This window comes from Gopherus evgoodei, chromosome 22 (genome assembly GCF_007399415.2).
Source record: "Gopherus evgoodei ecotype Sinaloan lineage chromosome 22, rGopEvg1_v1.p, whole genome shotgun sequence".
Taxonomy (NCBI): domain Eukaryota; kingdom Metazoa; phylum Chordata; order Testudines; family Testudinidae; genus Gopherus; species Gopherus evgoodei.
Genome location: NC_044343.1, coordinates 3,138,313 through 3,157,863, shown reverse-complemented (window position 1 = coordinate 3,157,863; position 19,551 = coordinate 3,138,313). Strand labels below are relative to the sequence as shown.

Sequence of the window (19,551 nt, the reverse complement as noted above, 5' to 3'; positions counted from 1 at the left end):
TTCCTGCGTTAAGTTTGTTAATGCAAAGCTATAGGGGGGGAAAAAACTGTTTTCTCTTTTTTTTTTTTCTTGTGGGAGTAGCAGGCATGCTTTCTTCTTGCTCTAGAAGCCTTAAGGGATGAGTTTTCAATCTGTGGATGTGCAATTAGCATTAACCACAAGACAAGGTCTGTGGCTACTCCCCAGTGTACCCAGCGAACAGTATGCTGTTGACTCCACTCCCCCCTGCCTGTGTTACTCACTAAGGACCCTATCATGCAATGTGCTGAGTGTCCTCAGAGCCATTTGAAGAAAATGAGCACCTTGCATGACTGGAGCCTAAAGCAAGCATGGGGTAGGGTTCTTTTTTCTGTCAGTTTCAGGCCAAATCTTGCAAAGGAATATGTGCCCATGAAGAGTTCCGTTGTAGAAAATCCAGGAAGCCACAGAATCTACTTGCGTAGACTTAATTGCAGGATCTGAACCTAGTGGTGAAGCTGCAGTCCTGTTATAAACTACAGCAGCAGTACATGTTGGTTTTGTTTTCCTATTGCTTTGTTAGGAAGAATTCCTTTTGTCATTGGGTAAAGATTCCAATGCTCAGCTTCTTAATGGCACCTGAAAAGCGCCCCAACACCTCACTTAGCACACTTTGGCTTAGTCTGCTGCTGTGTGGGGGTGAAATTCACATCTGTGCCCCAGAGCCCATGCAAGGCCCCTCTGCATTGCCTAAGTTTTCCACTTACTCCCTCAGTTTAACACTCCTTGGAGCATAGGCTTTGCAAAGACCTTCTGTACTGGGGTAAATTTCACACTGAATGTGAGGCTGTGAAAGCTTTTAAGAACAGAATCTACAGTCTATTTTCAGGATTCTCTTAAGTACGTGGATCAAAATGCAGGTTTTGTTCAATGAAAAAAAAATTGACATTGAATAGAAATGTCCCCATGGTATCTTAATTAAAACAATTTTTGATTTTTAAAAAACTATGTAAACATTCCTCTAAGCTGTTGCAGATGCAAGCATAAAACAGACTGTAAAGCTGACAAGTTTTAATTTCCCTCTCCAAGTTTAATGCAGTGTGACAAGTATGCATGGCTTACTTGAGGGGAAATTAGATGCAAAAACTACCACTAATGCGGCAGTAAAGGTGAGATTCATGTTCATGATATTCAGGAAATTCCAGAGATTTGAGATTTTGTACCACTAAGTGAATTTAGCCAGATTAACAATCAATACAGGAAGGCCTGGAGCCACGAAGTGCCCATTATAGGTTCCTTACTCATCAGGGACTGAGCATGAGACCTCTTGAGCTTATTTTATAAACCTTTCAAGATGACCGTTAAAAATGTTGGCCTTGATACTTGAAAGTGGAGAGGAGCCTGAACCTCTTTGGGACAGCATGTGGGGCAAGGAGTTGGGGCCTGTCTAACAAAGCTCTCATGCATGTCATCTTCCAGAAGAAGTTCAACAACATAACTTCCTTACCGAGACTCCCTAGTAGCTGGAGGAATCATGTAGAAGTCTCGAGGAGCACTAGTTATGGTCATTTCCAGAGCCCTCAATTTGAAAAATGGGATCCAATAGGAGGAAGGTGGTCAGTTGTGCTTGGGAATCAGCTGTAGGGGAACCTAAGAGCAGAACTAATAATTCAACACTCCAAACATCTGACAGCCCCTCTGCCTATGATAAACAATCAGTTTGGCATGATCCCTGAGAGGATTACTAGCTAGTACAATGGTTTTTGGAGTCTTGTGATGTGCAAAAATGCCTGCTAGGGCCCAATACTAATATTTTTGTGCAAGGATCTCAAAGTAGTGTGCTAATTATTTAAGCCTCACAGCCCCTAGTGGCAGAGAGAGATCATTCTCCCTATTTATCAGAAGAGGAAACTAAGGCACAGGCTGAATTTAAGAACAAGCAACCACAGCTTCCATTTACTGGGAGATTCAGGTCTGCAGCACTGCTGAAAAGTCACTTATCTAAGACCACAGCTGGAATCAGAACTCAGCAGCTCCTTGATCTCAGGACAGTGTGCAGACACCACAGTGCCTATCTTAAAAGGCCCTGGTGCACTTCCTTGAAATGAAGGGACTCCTACAGAGCGTAATTCCAGCTGTGTTTATAACCCATGTAATATTGACCTCCTGAGGTCCCTTCCAACCCTGGTATTCTATGATTCTATATGCAGAAAGCAAAGTCCAGTTGAAAGAAGTCGAGCAAAACGCCTGCCAACTCAGCCAGAGAAAGGATGGAAAAAGGCATTAATAAGAGGCAACACTGTTTTTATAAGATATCTTCTGTCTTTTTTTTTTTAATGGATCTTTTGCATGGAATGTGGAGAAATTAGAGGTGGAAGATACTAACGCTATCAGATCAGTGGCCAATGCAGGATTGTTTCCCACAGTTTATTTGCCTGGGGTTTGGCAAGTCCTAGTTTTAAATACCTCTGTTTAGGAAGCTTCCGCTCTTTCAGGAGTAATTTTCTCACAGCCTAATCGAATACTCATCCTTAGGAACTTTCCCCAATGTTCAGTCTAATGTCCCATTTAGCCTAAGCCAAAGTTTTATATGAGTGGGGTAGCAGCATCTGTTTTTCATATTCTGTTTTTCATCTGATGTCAAGCTGCTTTTTAGGAGTTTAGCTATCGTATCTTAAATTGATCTTTGCTGTCGCAACTCCTAGGATATGGGACAGGTTCTCAGGAGGTCTTTGTCTCAGTTCATTGCTCCTTATTTTCAAAACTAACCTGAAAATGCTGTTTACATTGGTGTTTTTCATGTTAGCCCCTTTGCAGGATGCTTCCTCATTTGTCAAATATGGGTTCCCCCAGCTAATGGCACCAGTTCCTGTGGAATGGTATGAAGATGTCCCCTTGGCCCACATGGAAGGTAGTGAGGGTGAATCACTTCCCTCAATGGCATTGTTAGTGGCAACAAATGTACACCAGGCCACCAGGAATTTAGCACTGGAGATTGACCAGATGATCCTGTCATCTGTAATTGCTACAGGGACTGGAGAACACCTATGAAATAGCTTATTTTTGATTACTGATTTAATACTGATTATTGACCTTAATAGTCTTGATTTAGGGTCAGATCTGACGATCGGATCAAGCAGCACTGAACTGTTGTATATCCCTCCCTCTGATGTACCTTGTGTCTTTTGTTAATCCTTTCTCTGTTCAGACTGCAAGGTCGTTGGTGCAGCGACCTGTCTTATTACATGTCGGTATTGCAATGTGTCCAACACATTTTGGTTGTTATCCAAATAACTCATATAGATTATTCAGAGAATTAATTTCTGACTCATTATAAAAGATTAAATATTCTAGACTTTTGCCCCAATGTTGCAAGCTGCTTCACCCAGGCAGACCTCTGCACCCCTTAATGGGACACTTTGTGGATACAGTGTTTGCCCAGGCACAGAAGCTTGCAAGATCAGAGCTTTATTAATAAATTGAGTTCTTAATTATGAGTGCTTGATAATCAATGACTTAATTTTAGTGATTTTTATTATGAAGTATTGGTCATTAATGTTTACTATTTGAAATCTATGGCTGTTTGATCAAATGGTGGTGGTTATAAGCCATTACTGATAGGTTAATTCATTATAATTAGTAACATATAATTGACTAATTATGACTTGAATACTGATACTTATTAATAATTGATTAACATGTGTTGTTGCATATACATTATTCATTATTATTAAATACTTGTTTGTTAAGAACGAACCATAAATTATTACTGTATTGATCCTGGCATCAGCCAATGGCTTCCTTCATGGGAAGTCAGGTGTTCGTTACTGGGACTACAGCTCCCATGAAGCAGCGGGGGCCTGCCCCACATCCGGGTCCTTTCCTCTTCCTCCCGCGAGCCTTAGGGGCCAGGGCGGGTATTTCCTGCCTCAACCTAAATGGCTATTTTCTTGGCAGCTTTGAGGGACAGGTCCGGTGGCCAATAGGCCTGAAGTCTTGGCCAGAACCACCCAATGGGAGCGTGCGGATCCGGGCTGAGGGGCGGTCCTGGCAAGGAGGCAAGTTAGGCTGAGGAGTGGGCTTTTAGAAGTCGCCGTGCGGCTGAGGCAGCGGCGGGGAAGATGGTAGGTGGCTTGTGCCCTCCCCGCCCCCGATACAAAATGGCGGGTGGGGGAGGCGGCAGCCTCAGTAGCCATGGGGACCCCCGGGGAGAGGGCCCCGCCCCCGCCTCCGCCTGAGTGGGGCGAGGCTCCCCTGGGGTGGGGCCGCCTCGGGCAGCCCCCCCGCCCGCCGGCTGGGCTGTGGGGCAGGCGCCCTGAGGGGCGGGGGTGTGAGGGGAGCCCCCCAGCAGCCATGGGCCTCGCCCCCCAGGGCCAGAACCTGGGGTGGGGGCAGCCAGGGGCCCCCGTCCATGGGATTTCCCTAGGGAGGGTTCAGTCCCCCCCCCCTTCCCCAAGCAGCAGTTTCTGGGCCTGCGTATTCAGGGGAGGGGGGTGACTGGGGGAGGGGCTGCAGTAGCCGTAGGCTTCCCCTGCTCGCCTTCCCTTGCAGCCGTATGACCCTTCCTAGGGACAGGGCTTCGGTGTTTCCTTCCTGGGCCTGGTTGGGGGGGGGGAGGGGGCCGAGGTAGCTGGGCTCGGGGGTGGGGCTCCTGCCTCTGCGGTTCTCTCCGCCCCCCACCCCCGGCTTCATCTTCAGCATCTCCACCCCCCAGGGGCCTGATGTGTCTGGGCGGGATTGCTGCGCTCCCTCCTTAGGGTGGAGGGACAGGGGCAGATGTGGCCTCTCCATCTCTCTGCTCCAGCCCTCATGGGATTTTTGGGCACATTCTCAGGAAACTGCTTGGAGGTGGGGTCTTGCTGACATGGGAGAGGCAGATACAGCCTTGTCTCTGCCTCCCTCCTCAAAGCAATAGCAGTGGGAAACTAGAGAGAGAATCTCTAGGCAGCAGCATAGTCATAATTGCATCTGCGGTTACTGCTGAGGCACCTTCCCCTAAAATAAATGGGGAAATGCCTCAAATTTGAGGATCTGCTTCATTTCTTGACTCCTCAGGAGATTCCTTAGCTCTTTTGGTTTGACCAGGGCATTTTCCCTCTTTGCCCTAAGGAGAAGAAAAAAGCAGAAAGCTAAAGTAGAGAAGTGCCCCTTTGAATGTGTCTGCGGTTTATTTAGAATCAATTTTGTTTCCTGCTAATATCTCAGTTATGGTGGTTGCCCAGTAAACATTTCCAGTGGTGTTGGAATTGAATCATTCAAATAACTTCTGCCCTGGGAAAAAATAGAGTGGTGGCTAGTAACTAGGGAAACTCCGGCTCTCACTTATTCCCATTAGACTGGAGCTAAGGTATCTTGGTGCTGCACGTAGTGTTAATTGACTAGCTAGGTTCCTGTTTGCAGGTGTGTAATTCTTTTGCCTGCACAAGTCTGGTGTCTGTCTTGCATTTGTCATTTTTAATTGGAGAAGCTGAACAATGAAACAAAATCTGCAGAAATTATTCCTTTAAAAAAGATCCTGCATGATTTTCATACTATTAATTTAATGGCTGTCATTTTGAGGCTTCATCCTATATTTGGACTCTCATGAGCCGAGATGCTTAAATGTGGGACAGCTGTACGTAATCTAGTAGGCACCTAGAAACACATTACCATGAAAGTAATTAACTAGGGTGCTTGCTACTCCCTCTTATTCTGAGGGTAAGGGGAGGGAAGAACTGCTTCTTTTGGATGTTTGATCAGTTTTTATTGCCCTCTGTCAAAATGGATTCCAACTGTGTTCTTTACAATAATTGATTCACTGTTTAAATGGCATTTGTACATTAGTAGGTCAAAACGTATAATGTGTGAATGGGGGCATTGCAGAATGATTGAAAACTAATGTTGCTTTAAGCTGTCTTGCAGCCTGTCCAAAGCAGTGCCAAGGAGTTTATTTCGCATCTTGTAGAAATATTTAGCTCTCATCTTTAAGTACTTATAATGGTTCTCAGTGAGGAAGCAACATTGCTTTTTAGTGGATGATACAATCCAATTTCAGGCCCAGTAGTCTCACTCTTTATGTAGATAGTCTTACTTTAGGATTCATCAGGAGCCAAGACCAGCTTTTCAGTTTTCTGCCACCATTTCCTGAATAAAATTACTAGTTCTAGTTCTGTTCTATATATTTTGTGTAAAGTCAAGGTGCTACAGAAATGTGATGATGTCTTGGGGTCCTAACAGTTGGCGTGCACAGCAGAATCTGAAAACAAGTTTAGGCTCTACTGGAATAGAAATAAAGACCAATTTAGATCATGCTTTCATTGTGCTAGTCATTGTACAGAGAAACAAGAGCCTGCCCTGAAGAGCTGGCAAGCGCTAGTTAGACAAGACAGATAAACAGTGGGAGAAAGGAAGTAGTATTGTCCCCATTTTACAGATGGGCAAAAGAGGTTCGTTATTTGCTCATGGTTGCGCAAAAAGTCTGTGGCAGAACTGGAAACTGAGACTCAACTGGTTGAGTCTAAGTCCAGTGCTGTAATCATAGGACTGTTTTTTCTCCTAAAATCAAGCTTGGGAGGGAATAAATTTGGAAACCTTAGTGTAATTAACTTTTCTTAAAACAAGATCAAAGTATAAATAGTGCTTTGGAGGCATCTTGACTAGAACCTATTGCTTTGAGTAAGCTGTAACAGTTACAAACAGAAAAGTAATTGTTCCCGTTTAAAAGAGATTTTTAACTCCTTCCACAACAGCAGCATTACCGGAGGACTCTGTCTTCTCCTTGTTGCATGCGACATGGGTTGAATAATTCTGCTCATTAGAATTATCTGCTTCTTTTCTAATCTTTAGAGTTGCTTCTAAAAAAGATAATATATTAAGCTTATATTGTAAGTTCTGGAGCAGGGTCTGTCTCTTTGTTACATGCATGTGTTGTGCCTAGCATAATGGGGCCATAATCTTTGACTGGGGCCTCTAGGCTTGACTCCAGTGCAGATATTAAATCTGCTTTTAGAGATAGGGATTTAGGCTAGTTATTTTCCTTCGTGGCCTTTCATACACTCATCTTCCTTAGTTATTTTAAGGACCCACAATTAGTGGATCAGGACCCCATGTTAATAAGCACTATACAAACACACAAAAAAAGACAATTCCTTCCCCAGAGAGTGTACTTAATCGCTTCTTGTGATATCTGTCCCCTTGCTTCCTGCTACTTAAAAGATGCAGCTGTTGTCAGGAGTCTTTCTTTTGTGACTGAAGAGGCTTCAGAGTGGTTCTGGATCTGGTATACTGCTGAGTTGATTACCATAATGCCCCCTTTATTGCTTTTAAGACAAACACCCCTCCATCCATATTGGTTTAGCTTGGTTAACTGGGGCCTGGTCTACACTGGGGGGGGAGTGTCGGTGTAAGATACGTCGACTTCAGCTACGGTATTCCAGTAGCTGAAGTTGCGTATCTTATTCCAACTTACCTCCCGTCCTCATGGCGTGGGATCGATGGCTGCGGCTCCCCCATTGACTCCGCTACCGCGCTTGCGCTGGTGGAGTTTCGGAGTCGACTGGGAGTGCGTTGGGGGATCAATATGCCATGTCTCGTCTAGACATGATATATTGATCCCCGATAAATTGATTGCTGATCGCCAATACGGCAGGTAGTCTGGACGTACCCTGGGGGTAAAGGGCCTCTTCAGGGCCACTGCTGCTGTTATGCTGGAATGCTTCTCATGAGGCAATGCTGCTGTTGGTCAAGTGTGTTACTCTGCTATGAAGACTGAACCAGACCTCATCAAGAACTTGAGATTCTTTGCATGGAAGTCACCACAGATTGTGGGCTGGATCCTGCACACAATTATCATTGACGCCACCAGGAGTTACCTCTGTGCAGGAGCTGCAGGATTAGGCCATTGAGGCTGTATAGTTCTTTTGCCTTCCTGAGACAGGCTCCTTTGTGTTTATGCAGCTCTAGTAACAGCTTTGGTTTGACTGTGCATCCTAGGCCTCTGTGCTGAGGATTTTATCTGCTGGTGTAGCTATACTGGAGCAGGCCCCTAGTGTGCAGATTGTGTCGTGAGTTGCACTGGTAAGTTTCATCAGACAGGTTTACGTATATACATATATTCTAGGGGGTTGCCTCAGTGTAGCTACCTCATTTGAGAACTCAGCTCATTTTAATGAGTAAACATCTTTTGTAGAATAATTATGATGTATTAGGTGGAAGGTTAATAGTTCCGCTGTCAGGTTCCCTCACTTTTCAGACCATAACAAATCCAGAGTGTTGGCATTAAGGATGTGTTTTGGCTGTTGAGATCTTTTAGATAGATGGCTGCTTGCTACAGGTTGGGCAAATTAATTCTTTCCTACTTGTTCTCTTTGCTTTACTGAGTACACAGTGATTCAGTATTTCATTGCGCAGTTACAGATCTCTCTCTAAGTAAAACTCAAAGACACGGTCAAGTCAGAATTGGCCCAGAACGTTAGCAAAGTGAAACCAAAATAAATGCTGCTGTGATTTTTTTTTTAATTTAATAAAACATTGCAACTCAAATGTAACAGCATTGTACTAGTGCATATGAGCCAAGAAATCAAAGCTGCTTGTATTTAAAAGTAAAAATATCGATCTATTTTCATTGTTCAAGCTGAGGTACAAAAGAGTGTGCAACATAAATAGCTCAAGTTTTGTTTTAATCTAACCTATTTAAGAGCACTAATTTTCTTTAAATGATTAACTTGACAGTTGCCCCCTTTTAAATCAGTCATTATGCCTCTTAAAAAGTGATTTCCCCAGTTTACCATCCTGGTCTTAAAATGAGACTTACTGCACATCTACATTTAACTAGTTTTATTGTTGGTTTAAAAAAAAAAAAGCCCTCTCCATCAAAATGGATGTAGCTACAACAGAGCCTTTCACTGGAGATTCGTACGTCACTTAGGTTGGGGAAATAGAGATGAGATGTACACATAGGACTGCCGGTTGTTTTAAGAAAACCAGTGTTCGTTCTGAATATTTGGTATTTGACCTCATAGCTGTCAACATACTTCCAAATGGTTTTTTTTTTTAAAAAGGAAGCATTATTGACATGTGCAACTCCCTTGAACTTTTTGCTCATCCACTAATTTTTTCTTTACTTGCTTCACTGTTTAACCAAAGCCGTCTTCTGTCATTTTAGGCAGATTTTTTGAAAGGATTACCAGTCTACAACAAAAGCAACTTCAGTAGATTTCATGCAGACTCTGTATGTAAAGCATCGGTGAGTATTATATCTAAATTCAATCTGTCAGAGGACACTGGTGCTTCGTATGGCCTCTAACTGGGGCTTGGGTCTCTTAAAATTTATTACTGGTATCATCCTGAGCTACAAAACTGCTCATCTGAGATTGGAATCGTAGGAGGGGAGATTTCCCAGACATGAAGTTAATGTACTTCAGAAAAATGCAATATCAGCAGAGCCAAAGCTATGTGGCATTCCCTCCCCACGTTTTTACATTCTTAGTTTAACATTGGGACTGGGGCGCATATATGATAAATGGACCCCTTTTTACATGTGAAAGAATGCAGCTGCATGGTTCAGAGAGACTGTGGTATACTGCATTGCCACAATTTTATAGCATTGCAGTTGAGATGAACTTGCTGTCAGGACTGAGATCGTTCAGCAGCCTCAGTTGTATGTGGAAAATTGTGTGTGTGTTTTTTTCCTCTGCACTGTAACGATTCTAATACTTCTACAGAACAGAAGACCGTCAGTATATCTTCCCACAAGGGAATATCCATCTGAACAAAGTAAGTATGCTCCTTCTGTGCTTGAAGCTTCAAGTGTACTAGAACTTTTATTTTGTGTTTAATGTTAAAAATCTGGCATGTGCTCAATCTCATTTGATAGCACAAAACAGAATTGTTTTTTAAATCTGTGTCAGATTTATGTGGCTCAGAAGAGTACGGATGCTTAACTTTTGTGTCCGCTTTTGCACATCTTTTTCTCTATCCTTGTTGAATGATTGTAAGGACAATTAAAATGACAATGATGCTGTCACTCCTTCTTAAAAGGTTCAGTACCCCTATGAAGTCTTGGTCACTGTAGTTTGTTTTAAATGTTATCTCTTAGAAATGCCTTCAGAGTGTGTTTTCTTTCTTCAACAGTCATAGTAACAGAAAAGACAAACATACTTTTGCGTTATCTACATCAGCAATGGGACAAAAAGGTATGACTATTTTTAAATTTAAAACTTCATATCTGGTTTTAAAGTGCAATTTGTTTTGGTTGCTTCTACTGTGTGACCACCAATGCCTGTAATTAGTCATGGAAAATACATAGATACTAAATTAAGTGGAAGACTGAGCCAACCCTGAATTTCTCAATTCTACCAGAAAGTGCTTGTGATAAATTTTCTATCCATGGTAGACTATGTTCTCACTCTTCATATTCTAGAAAGAGAAAAGATGGTCCAATGACTAAGGCGGTAGCTTAGAATTGGGAGGTCTCGGTTTGATTTTTGCCACAGACTTTCTGCATGACCTTGGGCAAGTCACTTAGCCTCTTTGTGCCTCAGTTCCCCTTGAGACCATAGTCTTTTATTAGACTGATAGGACAGGAGAGTGGAAGCCACAACTCCTGGGTTCTTTTTCTGGCTCTGCTGTTGGCACATTCAAAGGCACTCAGCGAATCATTTCCACGTACTGACCTGTAAAATCCTATATCTTGCTTACGTCACAGGGTCACATTAACAGTACATGCCAGGTGCACATGTGTTATAAAAAATTCCTAGCACACACCCTGCCCCGAGTTTGTGCTCTACAGACACAAATGGGTACAATACAAGACACATACCGTGAGGAATGGTCATAGCCACAAAGCTTCCAAGAGCAGATGTAACTTCAGAATGTGTGTGTTTGGGAGGATTACATGAAGGCTGTTTCAGAGGTACAGAGCAGCAAGAAAGCAGGTCGGAGACAGGGAGTGGGTGAAGGAGAGACAAGGAGCAACTGAGAGAAGTTTGGGCAAAGCATAGAGATGGAGGAGGAGTTGAAAGGGGAAACAGAGATGGGAGCAGAGTTGTTAGGAGTCTGAAGCTGATAATGAGGTGCTTCAGAGTGATGATGGAAGCCAGTTGGGAGGTTTGAGAAGTTCAGAGACTGGATCAGAGCAACAGGAGAAAAAGAGGGTCTTATTAAAGTTTATAAAGCACTTGAGCTCCTTGGAATAAAAAGAAGCTAAGAACAAAGGATTGTCCTTTAGCAGCTCTGCTGGGGCAGGAGAGCATTTTACAAGGACAATTCAGTACATAATATAGTCCAGCTTTGGACAGAACTCTGTTCACAAGAAGATGCCTCTGCTAGTTCATCTACATCAGCATCTTCCCTCCCAAAGACCTTTACCAACTACTTATGCAAGATGTATCATTCAGTACGGAAATGTAGCCGTCTCTGGAGTGGAATGTTGTGGAGGACTTCATTGACATACCTTTCTTTTTGCTTCAATCAGAATGCAGCAAAGAAGAGAGATCAAGAGCAAGTGGAAATAGAAGGTGAGAATTCGGCACCACCACGGAAAATTGCTCGGACAGACAGCCAGGACATGAATGAGGACACTTAAACTATTGCTCTCTCCTACACTATTTTGCAGGCGCTTCCTGTTTTGTCTCAAAATGTGTAAATTTCCGCACCCCTTCCCCCCCCCCCCCCCACTATGCAGCCCAAACCACTTCTGACTTCATAGGAGCCAATGTATTTATTTTTTCTTCAGTTTTTATTTATGCTGTAAAACTTACGGAGCAATCAGTGGTGGAACAAGCCAGCAAATGATGTATTGTAACTTTAATCCTTTTTTAAAAAACATACATTGTCACTTTTCCAGATTTTGTTAAACCTGTTGCTTAATTAACCCAGTTTGCCGTGGAAGCCTGGAGAGGAGACATGATTTTACAGCATGCAAATTCCAGTGGTATAGGCTTTCTGGTTCATATACCCACTGGTATATTACAGTAGTCAACTCTGTATTGGCTGTAACCAGTCTAGCAGTAATTTTTTTATTTTGGAGGGGGGGGGGAGGGTAGGGGATGAAGGGGCTCATCTGCTCTGAAATGTTGATCCTAAAATCAGCTCTGTACTAGGAAATCCTGGGAGGTCATTAGGGTTATGCTGATCTTATCAAATGTGGTCAGCTTGATAGAACAGTTGTGGGTTTTTTTGTTCAGCAGCATATGTTATCACACGCATCAATGGTCATAGAGAAATCAAGTGACAGGTGTGTTGCTTTGGTTGCTCTTACATTTTAACAGCCTTTTGGTCTTGAATGGACTGGTATGTGCAACTTCTCCACTGGAATAAAAAGGATACTTTTATCCTACTGAGTATTTGATCAACAGTGTCTTTAAAATGGCAGCAGGTGGAATGGAATTGGTAGGTCTACCTTATAATCTTGTTCGTTAAATTTGAGAATCAAATTGGGTACAGCTGGGCATCTAGATTGAGAGAGAGGAAATAGCCAACCTGTGATTCTGAAAAATCGTATATTGCATGATTGGAGCTGAGTCCAGGACTTCTGGATGCAAAGTAGCTGAACAAGATGAGCTTCTACAGTCTATATTAAAGACAGACCCTCTTTCATTTGGACAATGACAGTTCAGTTACCGTCACCTGTAACCCTTTGCTGGCTATCTTCAGTAGGCACCAAATACAAAACCCTCAAGATGTCTAAGCGGCGTCAAAGGAAACCAGCATAGTTGGTTGAAGGTCTCTCTCTCTCTCTCACTATTGACTGTCCATTCTGCTTTTAATGTGAAAAGCTGAGTCTGTTTTTAGGTTGATATCCAGATTGTTGCTTTCCATTGCTCTTTTCCCAGCATCTCTGCTCATCCGCAAATTCTGAACAAACTGAGTCCAGAAGCCATGTGAGCCTCTTTCTAGAAAACCATGGGTAAGCCTAGTTCTGCAGGGAGTTTGACCGTGGTGGTTAAACTCAGATGAAAGACTTGTGAAGACAGGGCTCATGCCGCCTCCTTCACTACTGTGTCCGAATCAGGCCAGTGGACAGAACTTGTTCGGAATAAAAGCATGATGGGAGTGAAAGCCATCAGCAGCACAGCTTATTTTATAAGCAGGACATAGTCTCAATTATTGCTGCATTTGTTTCAAGTATGTACAAGGCGCTAAGCTCTGATTCTACTATTCTTCATCTCACTTTTTCAGTGAAGATCATTGTTATTTAAACCTAAAATTGTACCTGCCCTTAAAATAGCTACGTTTTGCTGCAGCAGTTCCCCTCCAGATTATCAGCTTCAAACACCAGCTGTGTTGGTGAGGACGAAAATATGGTTTTACAATTTTGTTCTACTGGCAATTGCAACTTAACAGAACTTCTTTACCCAGAGCTGTGCTGCCAAAAAAGATGGTGTCATGTGAAATACAAAAAGTAAACGGAAAATGCTATGTTAGCTTCAAGGACATGTTGAAAGGTTTGTAAGATACCAAAGGAGGAAATGGGCGTAGTGCTGATGACAGAAGTTAAACGAATGCTGTGTTTTTAGCTACATTTGAGAGTTCCAGTGTCGTTTGTCAAGTGCTGTTTAATTCCTTGGTAATAGAGAATTTGGAGCTTTGCTGACCTCTCTGGTACAGCAAGTGAAGTACCATTAAAGAGTTGGCAGTACTGTCCTGTTCTATACCCCCATCTTTGTTCCTTTTAAAGTAAATGGGACCTTGCTGGTAGTGGAGCCTTTGAAATCTTACAAATAAAATTTTGTTTAATTTACCAAAAATCTCTGCAATTCACACTCTTAGGGGAAAAAAATAGTTGCCTTTAGTTTCCTGAGAGCAAGTCTGAAGCAATGGGGGGGGAAAAAAACTTTAGTTAAACAAAAATTCTTGTCCTTTCAGTCAAACTATTGCATTTTGCTTTTGATGTTAGCTGTACACAAGCAGCATGGATTTCTGATGCTCTCAAAGAGGTATCATTGCATTTTACTGAAAGTTTTGGTGTCTTGCTCAGCCAGTCAGAGTTCTCTAATCTGAACTGAAAGCCTCCTCCCTCAGCATCAAGTTTCCATGCTGGTAATGGCTTGAAAATGCCACCCTCAAGCTGCCACACATTCAAAATGTTTCCACTGCTGTTTAATATATGTATATTAGGTTTGTGTTGCATGTGAAAACCCTCCCACCCAATTGATTGTCTGGTGTCTTAGGCAAATCGTACATTAAACAGAGATCCAGAACTTCTCCAACAGTGTTCAGTTTGTATAATATGTAGCTCCTCTAATACGTTCTGATTATCCTGTTACAAAGTGACTGGGATTTAGTTACCCTTAACGGGTATTTTGTGTATGTCCGCATAGTGGTATTTTTATTGTTTCTGATATTGAGGTATATTGTACAAAATTTTTATAAAACTTTAGAAGCTTGTCAAAAAGATCAGAAGAGAATTTTGGAGTGAATAGTGCAACTTTTAGCAGAAATTGGAGCTGCAGGAACATATTTCCCTCCTTATTTCAATGAGAAATGTAGAGGACGCTGAATCCTAGGAATAGCCTAGCAAGCATCTGCTCTCACCTGCAAGGCAGATTGCTCCTGTACTGGATAGCACTGAAGTTTGTGCTGTCTCTATTTAGTAATCCCTCAGAGCAATTGGATGTGATGGGTAAATCTCAGTTATTTCAATAGCAACCATCGCCTTTTTTTTAAACAAAGACTGGATGTAGTTAGTGGGTGTTATCACAGGATTAGTGACTGACAAGGCAAAACCAAAGATGTCTTAAACTAACTCCAGATATCAAATGTTGACTTCAGAGGAGTGTTCGAAGGGATTTTATTCTCTTCCCCTCCCCTGGCTCCTAATCAACTATTGAAGTTCGAAAGGGAAGTTTTGGGATTTTTTTTGGTTTTTTTGTTTTTTAAATAAACTTTGGCACATGTTCCATTCCAGTGGTCATAAGTGGTCCCATCTGCTCTGCAAAGGCCCTATTTATTTGTATCAGTGGTTGGTTCTTCAGACTTGCCAGTTGCTTTATTATCTGGGTACATTGTTCAGTGTTCAATACATTTCCTTGAGCAAACACAGGGACATACAAAGGAATATTGCAAATACTGCTGAGGGAGGATGATCTGTTTTGAGTAAAACTGGCAGGCTGGTAAGTGCCACTGTTGGCGCTTAGAGTCTGAGAATGTTTTCGAATGCCGTTAGCCATAAGAGCACTGGATCCGTACTCAGTTACAAACCAAGCTACAATGGTGATCAGAAATATTGTGAAAACCCTGCTGGACAGGGTGTGTTTGTGAGGAAGAATCGACCAACTCTCCTATCTGTTTAAAACTTTGGCTAGACTCTGACCTATTTTCCCAGCCTAGACAGGGCGTGAGGCTTTAGCATAGGTAGGGGATGTCTACGCTGCAATGAAAAACTCACAGCTGGCTTAGCCGAAGAGGCTGTTTTGTTGTGCTGGAGCCCAGGCTGTAGGACCCTGTGAGGTAGGAGGTTCTTAGAGCTCAGGCTGTAGCCCAAACATCTACATCTCAATTAAACAGCCCCTTAGCCTGAGCCCCACAAGCCCGATTAGCTGGCATGGGCCAGCCTTGGGTGTCTAATTGCAGGGTAAATGTACTCTGAGAGGGCAGGGTGAAGATTCACCAGTACTACTAAAATGGAACTGTGTTGTACCAGGTTCACTGACAACCGCTGGTCCCCTAACACTTGTAGCTGTAGTGTAGATTGGGCCTTAAGTACCAAACCATACAAGCAGAAAGCATGTTCAGAACCAGGTGCTGAGCGTGGTTCTGGTTGACCCTGCAGAGTGGCGTGTAATTCTTTGAACACTGTTTATTCTGGTCTGGAGCTCCAGAGAGGATGAGGGCCTACGTACCAAGCTGTATGCTATTTGCATTGTTCAAAGAAATCTCTTGTGTATAGTTTGTCACTTGGGGGGTGGTTTAAACCTACTAAATCGAAGTGCTGCTTTTTGTTCGCTTTTCTTGGGGGCTACAGGGTTCAGAAGCTCCTGGATTCTTGTTGGATGGTGTCTCTTTCTCCAGGCATCGTGACTCTTGTGCCTTATACAGTAATTCAGTTGTTAACACTTGGACTGTTTCCTGTGTTGAGGCAGAACTTTGGGAGCTTGCTGGAAAAATCCTAAATCTGCTGCTGCAGTAGCTAGGATTACTTTGGAGGAGCTCATTTCAGAATATACCTTTTGAAAATAGATCTGACTATACATCGTCAACTTCTGCTTATCGTGGGCAGGTCATACAAATGGGCCTCGGTCATAAGCAAAGCTGCCAGTTACAATCTAGCATTAGTATGTTTATACCACTAATGTGACTTTATTTTTCTGTTCAAAAGTTTTTTTTCTTTTTAGTTTTGCAACTATACTTATATAATGGCCTTTTCTTTCCCTGATTTATTGACTGGCATCTGGCAGCAGGGAAGTTATGCTACACTATGGCTTTGACTGGAAGGATTCTTGGTGATTGTCCTCTGTAACTTTTGTGTGTTATAACTTCCGATGTATAAAAAGTGTGTGATATTTTTATTTAGGGGGCCAGGTGTATTTGGGTTGGGGTGTGTGTGTGAGAGGATTAGGTTGATAAACATGCCCAATAAAGGATACTGCATCATTTGTTTACTCAAGCAGACTATCCTTCATACCATATTGAATGCACAGTCAGCGATCTCCACTCAGCTGGTTCACAGATGAATGCTTGTCCTCCTTGTAGTGGAGAATTTAGTCATGGAATCTCCTCTAAAGATTGATCTGGTTTGGAGCATTGTTTAGTACCACTAACCTGCTGAGAAATGTGGGACCAAAGCCACATTTGCAGGCAGGCTACTTGACTTCCTTACTGCCAATTGCAAGCTTATATAGGTGGATGTGCTCATTAGAACAGTACTACTGGCTCCCTGGAGTACTCACATTTTATATCCACCAGCCTACATTTCTCATTTGAGAGGCCAGCAGCATTGTAGCTCTCTCCTGCATTGCTGCTGAGCTGTGTGTTCATGGATGTATGTGGATTCTTCAGTGGAGTTCAACATCACACTAGCAACATTAGAGTTGAACTTGCACTTCTCTGTTAATTCTAGTTTTCTTGTTACAAGTTTGGGATGAATATTTCCTTCGGGTGTAAAGAGGACTGAACTTGGTCTGTACAGGAGAGCAACTTTGTAATTGTGACTTTAAAAGTGGGAATGGACAAATGCCAACCTTCCCATTTATTCTGCACGAAGCTTTTTTTGTTTTTTTTTAAAGCAAAGCTTCTCTGCCCCCTGTCTGTGCCTGGATGTGGTGAGTGAAAAGATTAATCATATGTACAGATTGGCCTTTTCATTCAAACTGGTGCAATTCTAGTGATGACTCTTAGGTTCTGTAGAAGGGCAAACTACCACTGAAGGTCTCAATGTTTTTTAGAGGAGCCCTGGTGGACTTATCCTTTTATGACTGAGTTCAGCTTTTATCATTGTTAACCTGGGAGTCGTTAATCAGCTGGTGGGATAAAAGGGCCATGTTGTCACAACTTTTTTGCTTTTTTTCATCTAAAAATTAATTGATAGCAGAGGTGGGGTGGTTGAGTAAATAAAATGGCATGAGTCAACCCCCACCTGTGGTCCTGGGTTCTAATGCTGTTCAGGCCACCTGTGTACAAATGAAGTTTTGTGTGTCACTATCTTTTTGTCTCCTCTGCCAAACAAGCACACACTTTAACTCAATTGGCATTCTGTGGTGAGAGATGAACATCCAGACTAGAATAGCCATCATGTTGGAAGGATGAATCTGCCTTAACAATGAGCTGCGCATGGTGGGGAGGTTAACCTGCGCCATATCTGGCTGGAGTTACTGCTTTGGCACTCTTACGTGCGTGGAAAAGTTTTTTGTCTTGAGCATAAACCGAAATCCTCTTGCTGGGTATATAGTGATGACTTTTCACTGGCCAGCTTGTTATTTCCCATATTATGAATACTACATTGATAACTGGTCCCTGTAGCTGTCCAGTGCACCCCAGTGCTGTAATCTTGTGCTTGGTTGTTTATAACACAAATCTAAATGTGCTTTGCTTTTCTTCCTTTTGGGAAGTGGAAGGAGCTCTAACAGTGTAATTAGTCAAATACTTTTCCTTGCTTTGCTGAGTAACCTGTGATTAAAGATCGATATCTTCATCCCTGAGATACTAGCAATGATTGGCCATTTAGTTATTTAAATACACACGCATACTTGTTGGAGGAGGGCAGAGTAAACTACTTCACTTGCTAGCCACCTGCTTTGTTCTGTGACGATGGCTGTCTGGCTTGGATTGCAGAAGAGTCCTGACAAAAATGGATGTTGATTCTTCACGTAGAAGAAGTGACAGAAAATACTGCCATGCAATCTGAAAGGAATGATCCGTGGTGCTTGTCGGCACTGCATCACCCTGCACAATACGGCTGGGCTGGACTTCCAAATACATGTGTTTCTTATGACTTAGTGCAATGTGTATAGTTAAAAAGGCTTTACTGGGTTTTTTTATTAAGACTAATCTACGTAGTCTCCTTGGTCAGTTGCATGTAACAGCTGAATGTATGGGATTGGACCTTATCTTTCTAGCCATCCCAAATTGCTTTTACGTCCGTTACAGTCTGGAATACAAAATCCCAGGATGATTTTATTGGCAATACACAGTGTATCCCTTGGAGCCTGTATTACTTACAACCCGTCTTTCTGCTTGTGGACAAGAAATACCTGCTGCGTTCCAACTCAGCCTCTTCCCCCTTACTCTTTTTGCAAACACTGTGTCTGTGGGGCAGGGGGCAATGTGTTCTTCTGAGGAGTTGCGTGGCGATAGAGGCTGCTGTACTGGAGCGACTGTAAATATTCTGTTCTAGTTGAATGTCACAGCTGTTGGATTTTGCATTTATTTTTAAACTATTTCATGTTTGATACTGTGTATAATAAATTTGCAGAAAGTAGAGGATTACAATGTGTTTCTTTCCCATTCCTCCTCTACCGTTTTTACTTCAGTAGGGTGAGACAACTGCTGCCTGACTGCAGAAACTGGTACATGAGTGACTGGTGGACCCCCAAATCAAGCTGTCACTACAGGCTTGGTTGGTTGGTTGGTTGTTTTAAATGCTATATTCCTGTCCCATAACTTTCTCGTGTGTGAGTGCACGGAATAATAGGTACACAAGGAAAACAGAACTGTTACTGATAGAGCTGCTTGGAAAAACTGAGTGAAGATTTTCCATGGGAAAACCCAGTTCAATCAAAATCAGTTGCCAGTTTTGCAGGAAATTTTGTTTTGGAGGAAAAAGGCAGAAAGAATTCAACAACAGTGAAACATTCCATTTTGATATTTTCTAAATGAAACATTTCTTATAGCAACAACTTCTCATTTTGAATTTGTTGTATTACAGATTATAAAACAGTCAAATGGAAAGTTTTTGTTTTTGTTTTTTGCCTAAACAAAACATTTAGGTTGATACACAGCAATCAAAAGCTACCACTGTTAGGAATCATTAGTAAAGGGATAGGTAAGACAGAAAATATCATAATGCCACTGTATAAAATCCATGTTACGCTAATACTTTGAATCCTGCATGCAGTTCTGGTTGCCTCATCTCAAAAAGGATATATTCAAATTTGGAAAAAGTAAGGAGAAGGGAAA

At 42.3% G+C, this 19,551-nt stretch overlaps 1 protein-coding gene across 3 annotated transcripts; it reads left to right on the top strand.

Moving 5' to 3' along the window:
* Positions 1–3,901: 3,901 nt before the first annotated feature.
* On the top strand, positions 3,902–19,551 carry DDA1 (DET1 and DDB1 associated 1). Of its 3 annotated transcripts, none has more exons than XM_030540139.1 (6): positions 3,902–4,082; positions 9,101–9,181; positions 9,660–9,711; positions 10,069–10,130; positions 11,411–11,453; positions 18,906–19,551. In XM_030540139.1, exons 1-6 carry the CDS (start codon positions 4,080–4,082, stop codon positions 18,911–18,913), a joined length of 249 nt encoding a protein of 82 aa, XP_030395999.1. In that variant the 5' UTR covers positions 3,902–4,079; the 3' UTR covers positions 18,914–19,551. The 3 variants fall into 3 exon arrangements, with proteins under 3 accessions (XP_030395999.1, XP_030395998.1, XP_030395996.1); XM_030540138.1 differs by lacking the exon at positions 18,906–19,551 and adding an exon at positions 18,208–18,859 and having other exon boundaries at positions 3,903–4,082; XM_030540136.1 differs by lacking the exon at positions 18,906–19,551 and having other exon boundaries at positions 3,911–4,082; positions 11,411–18,855.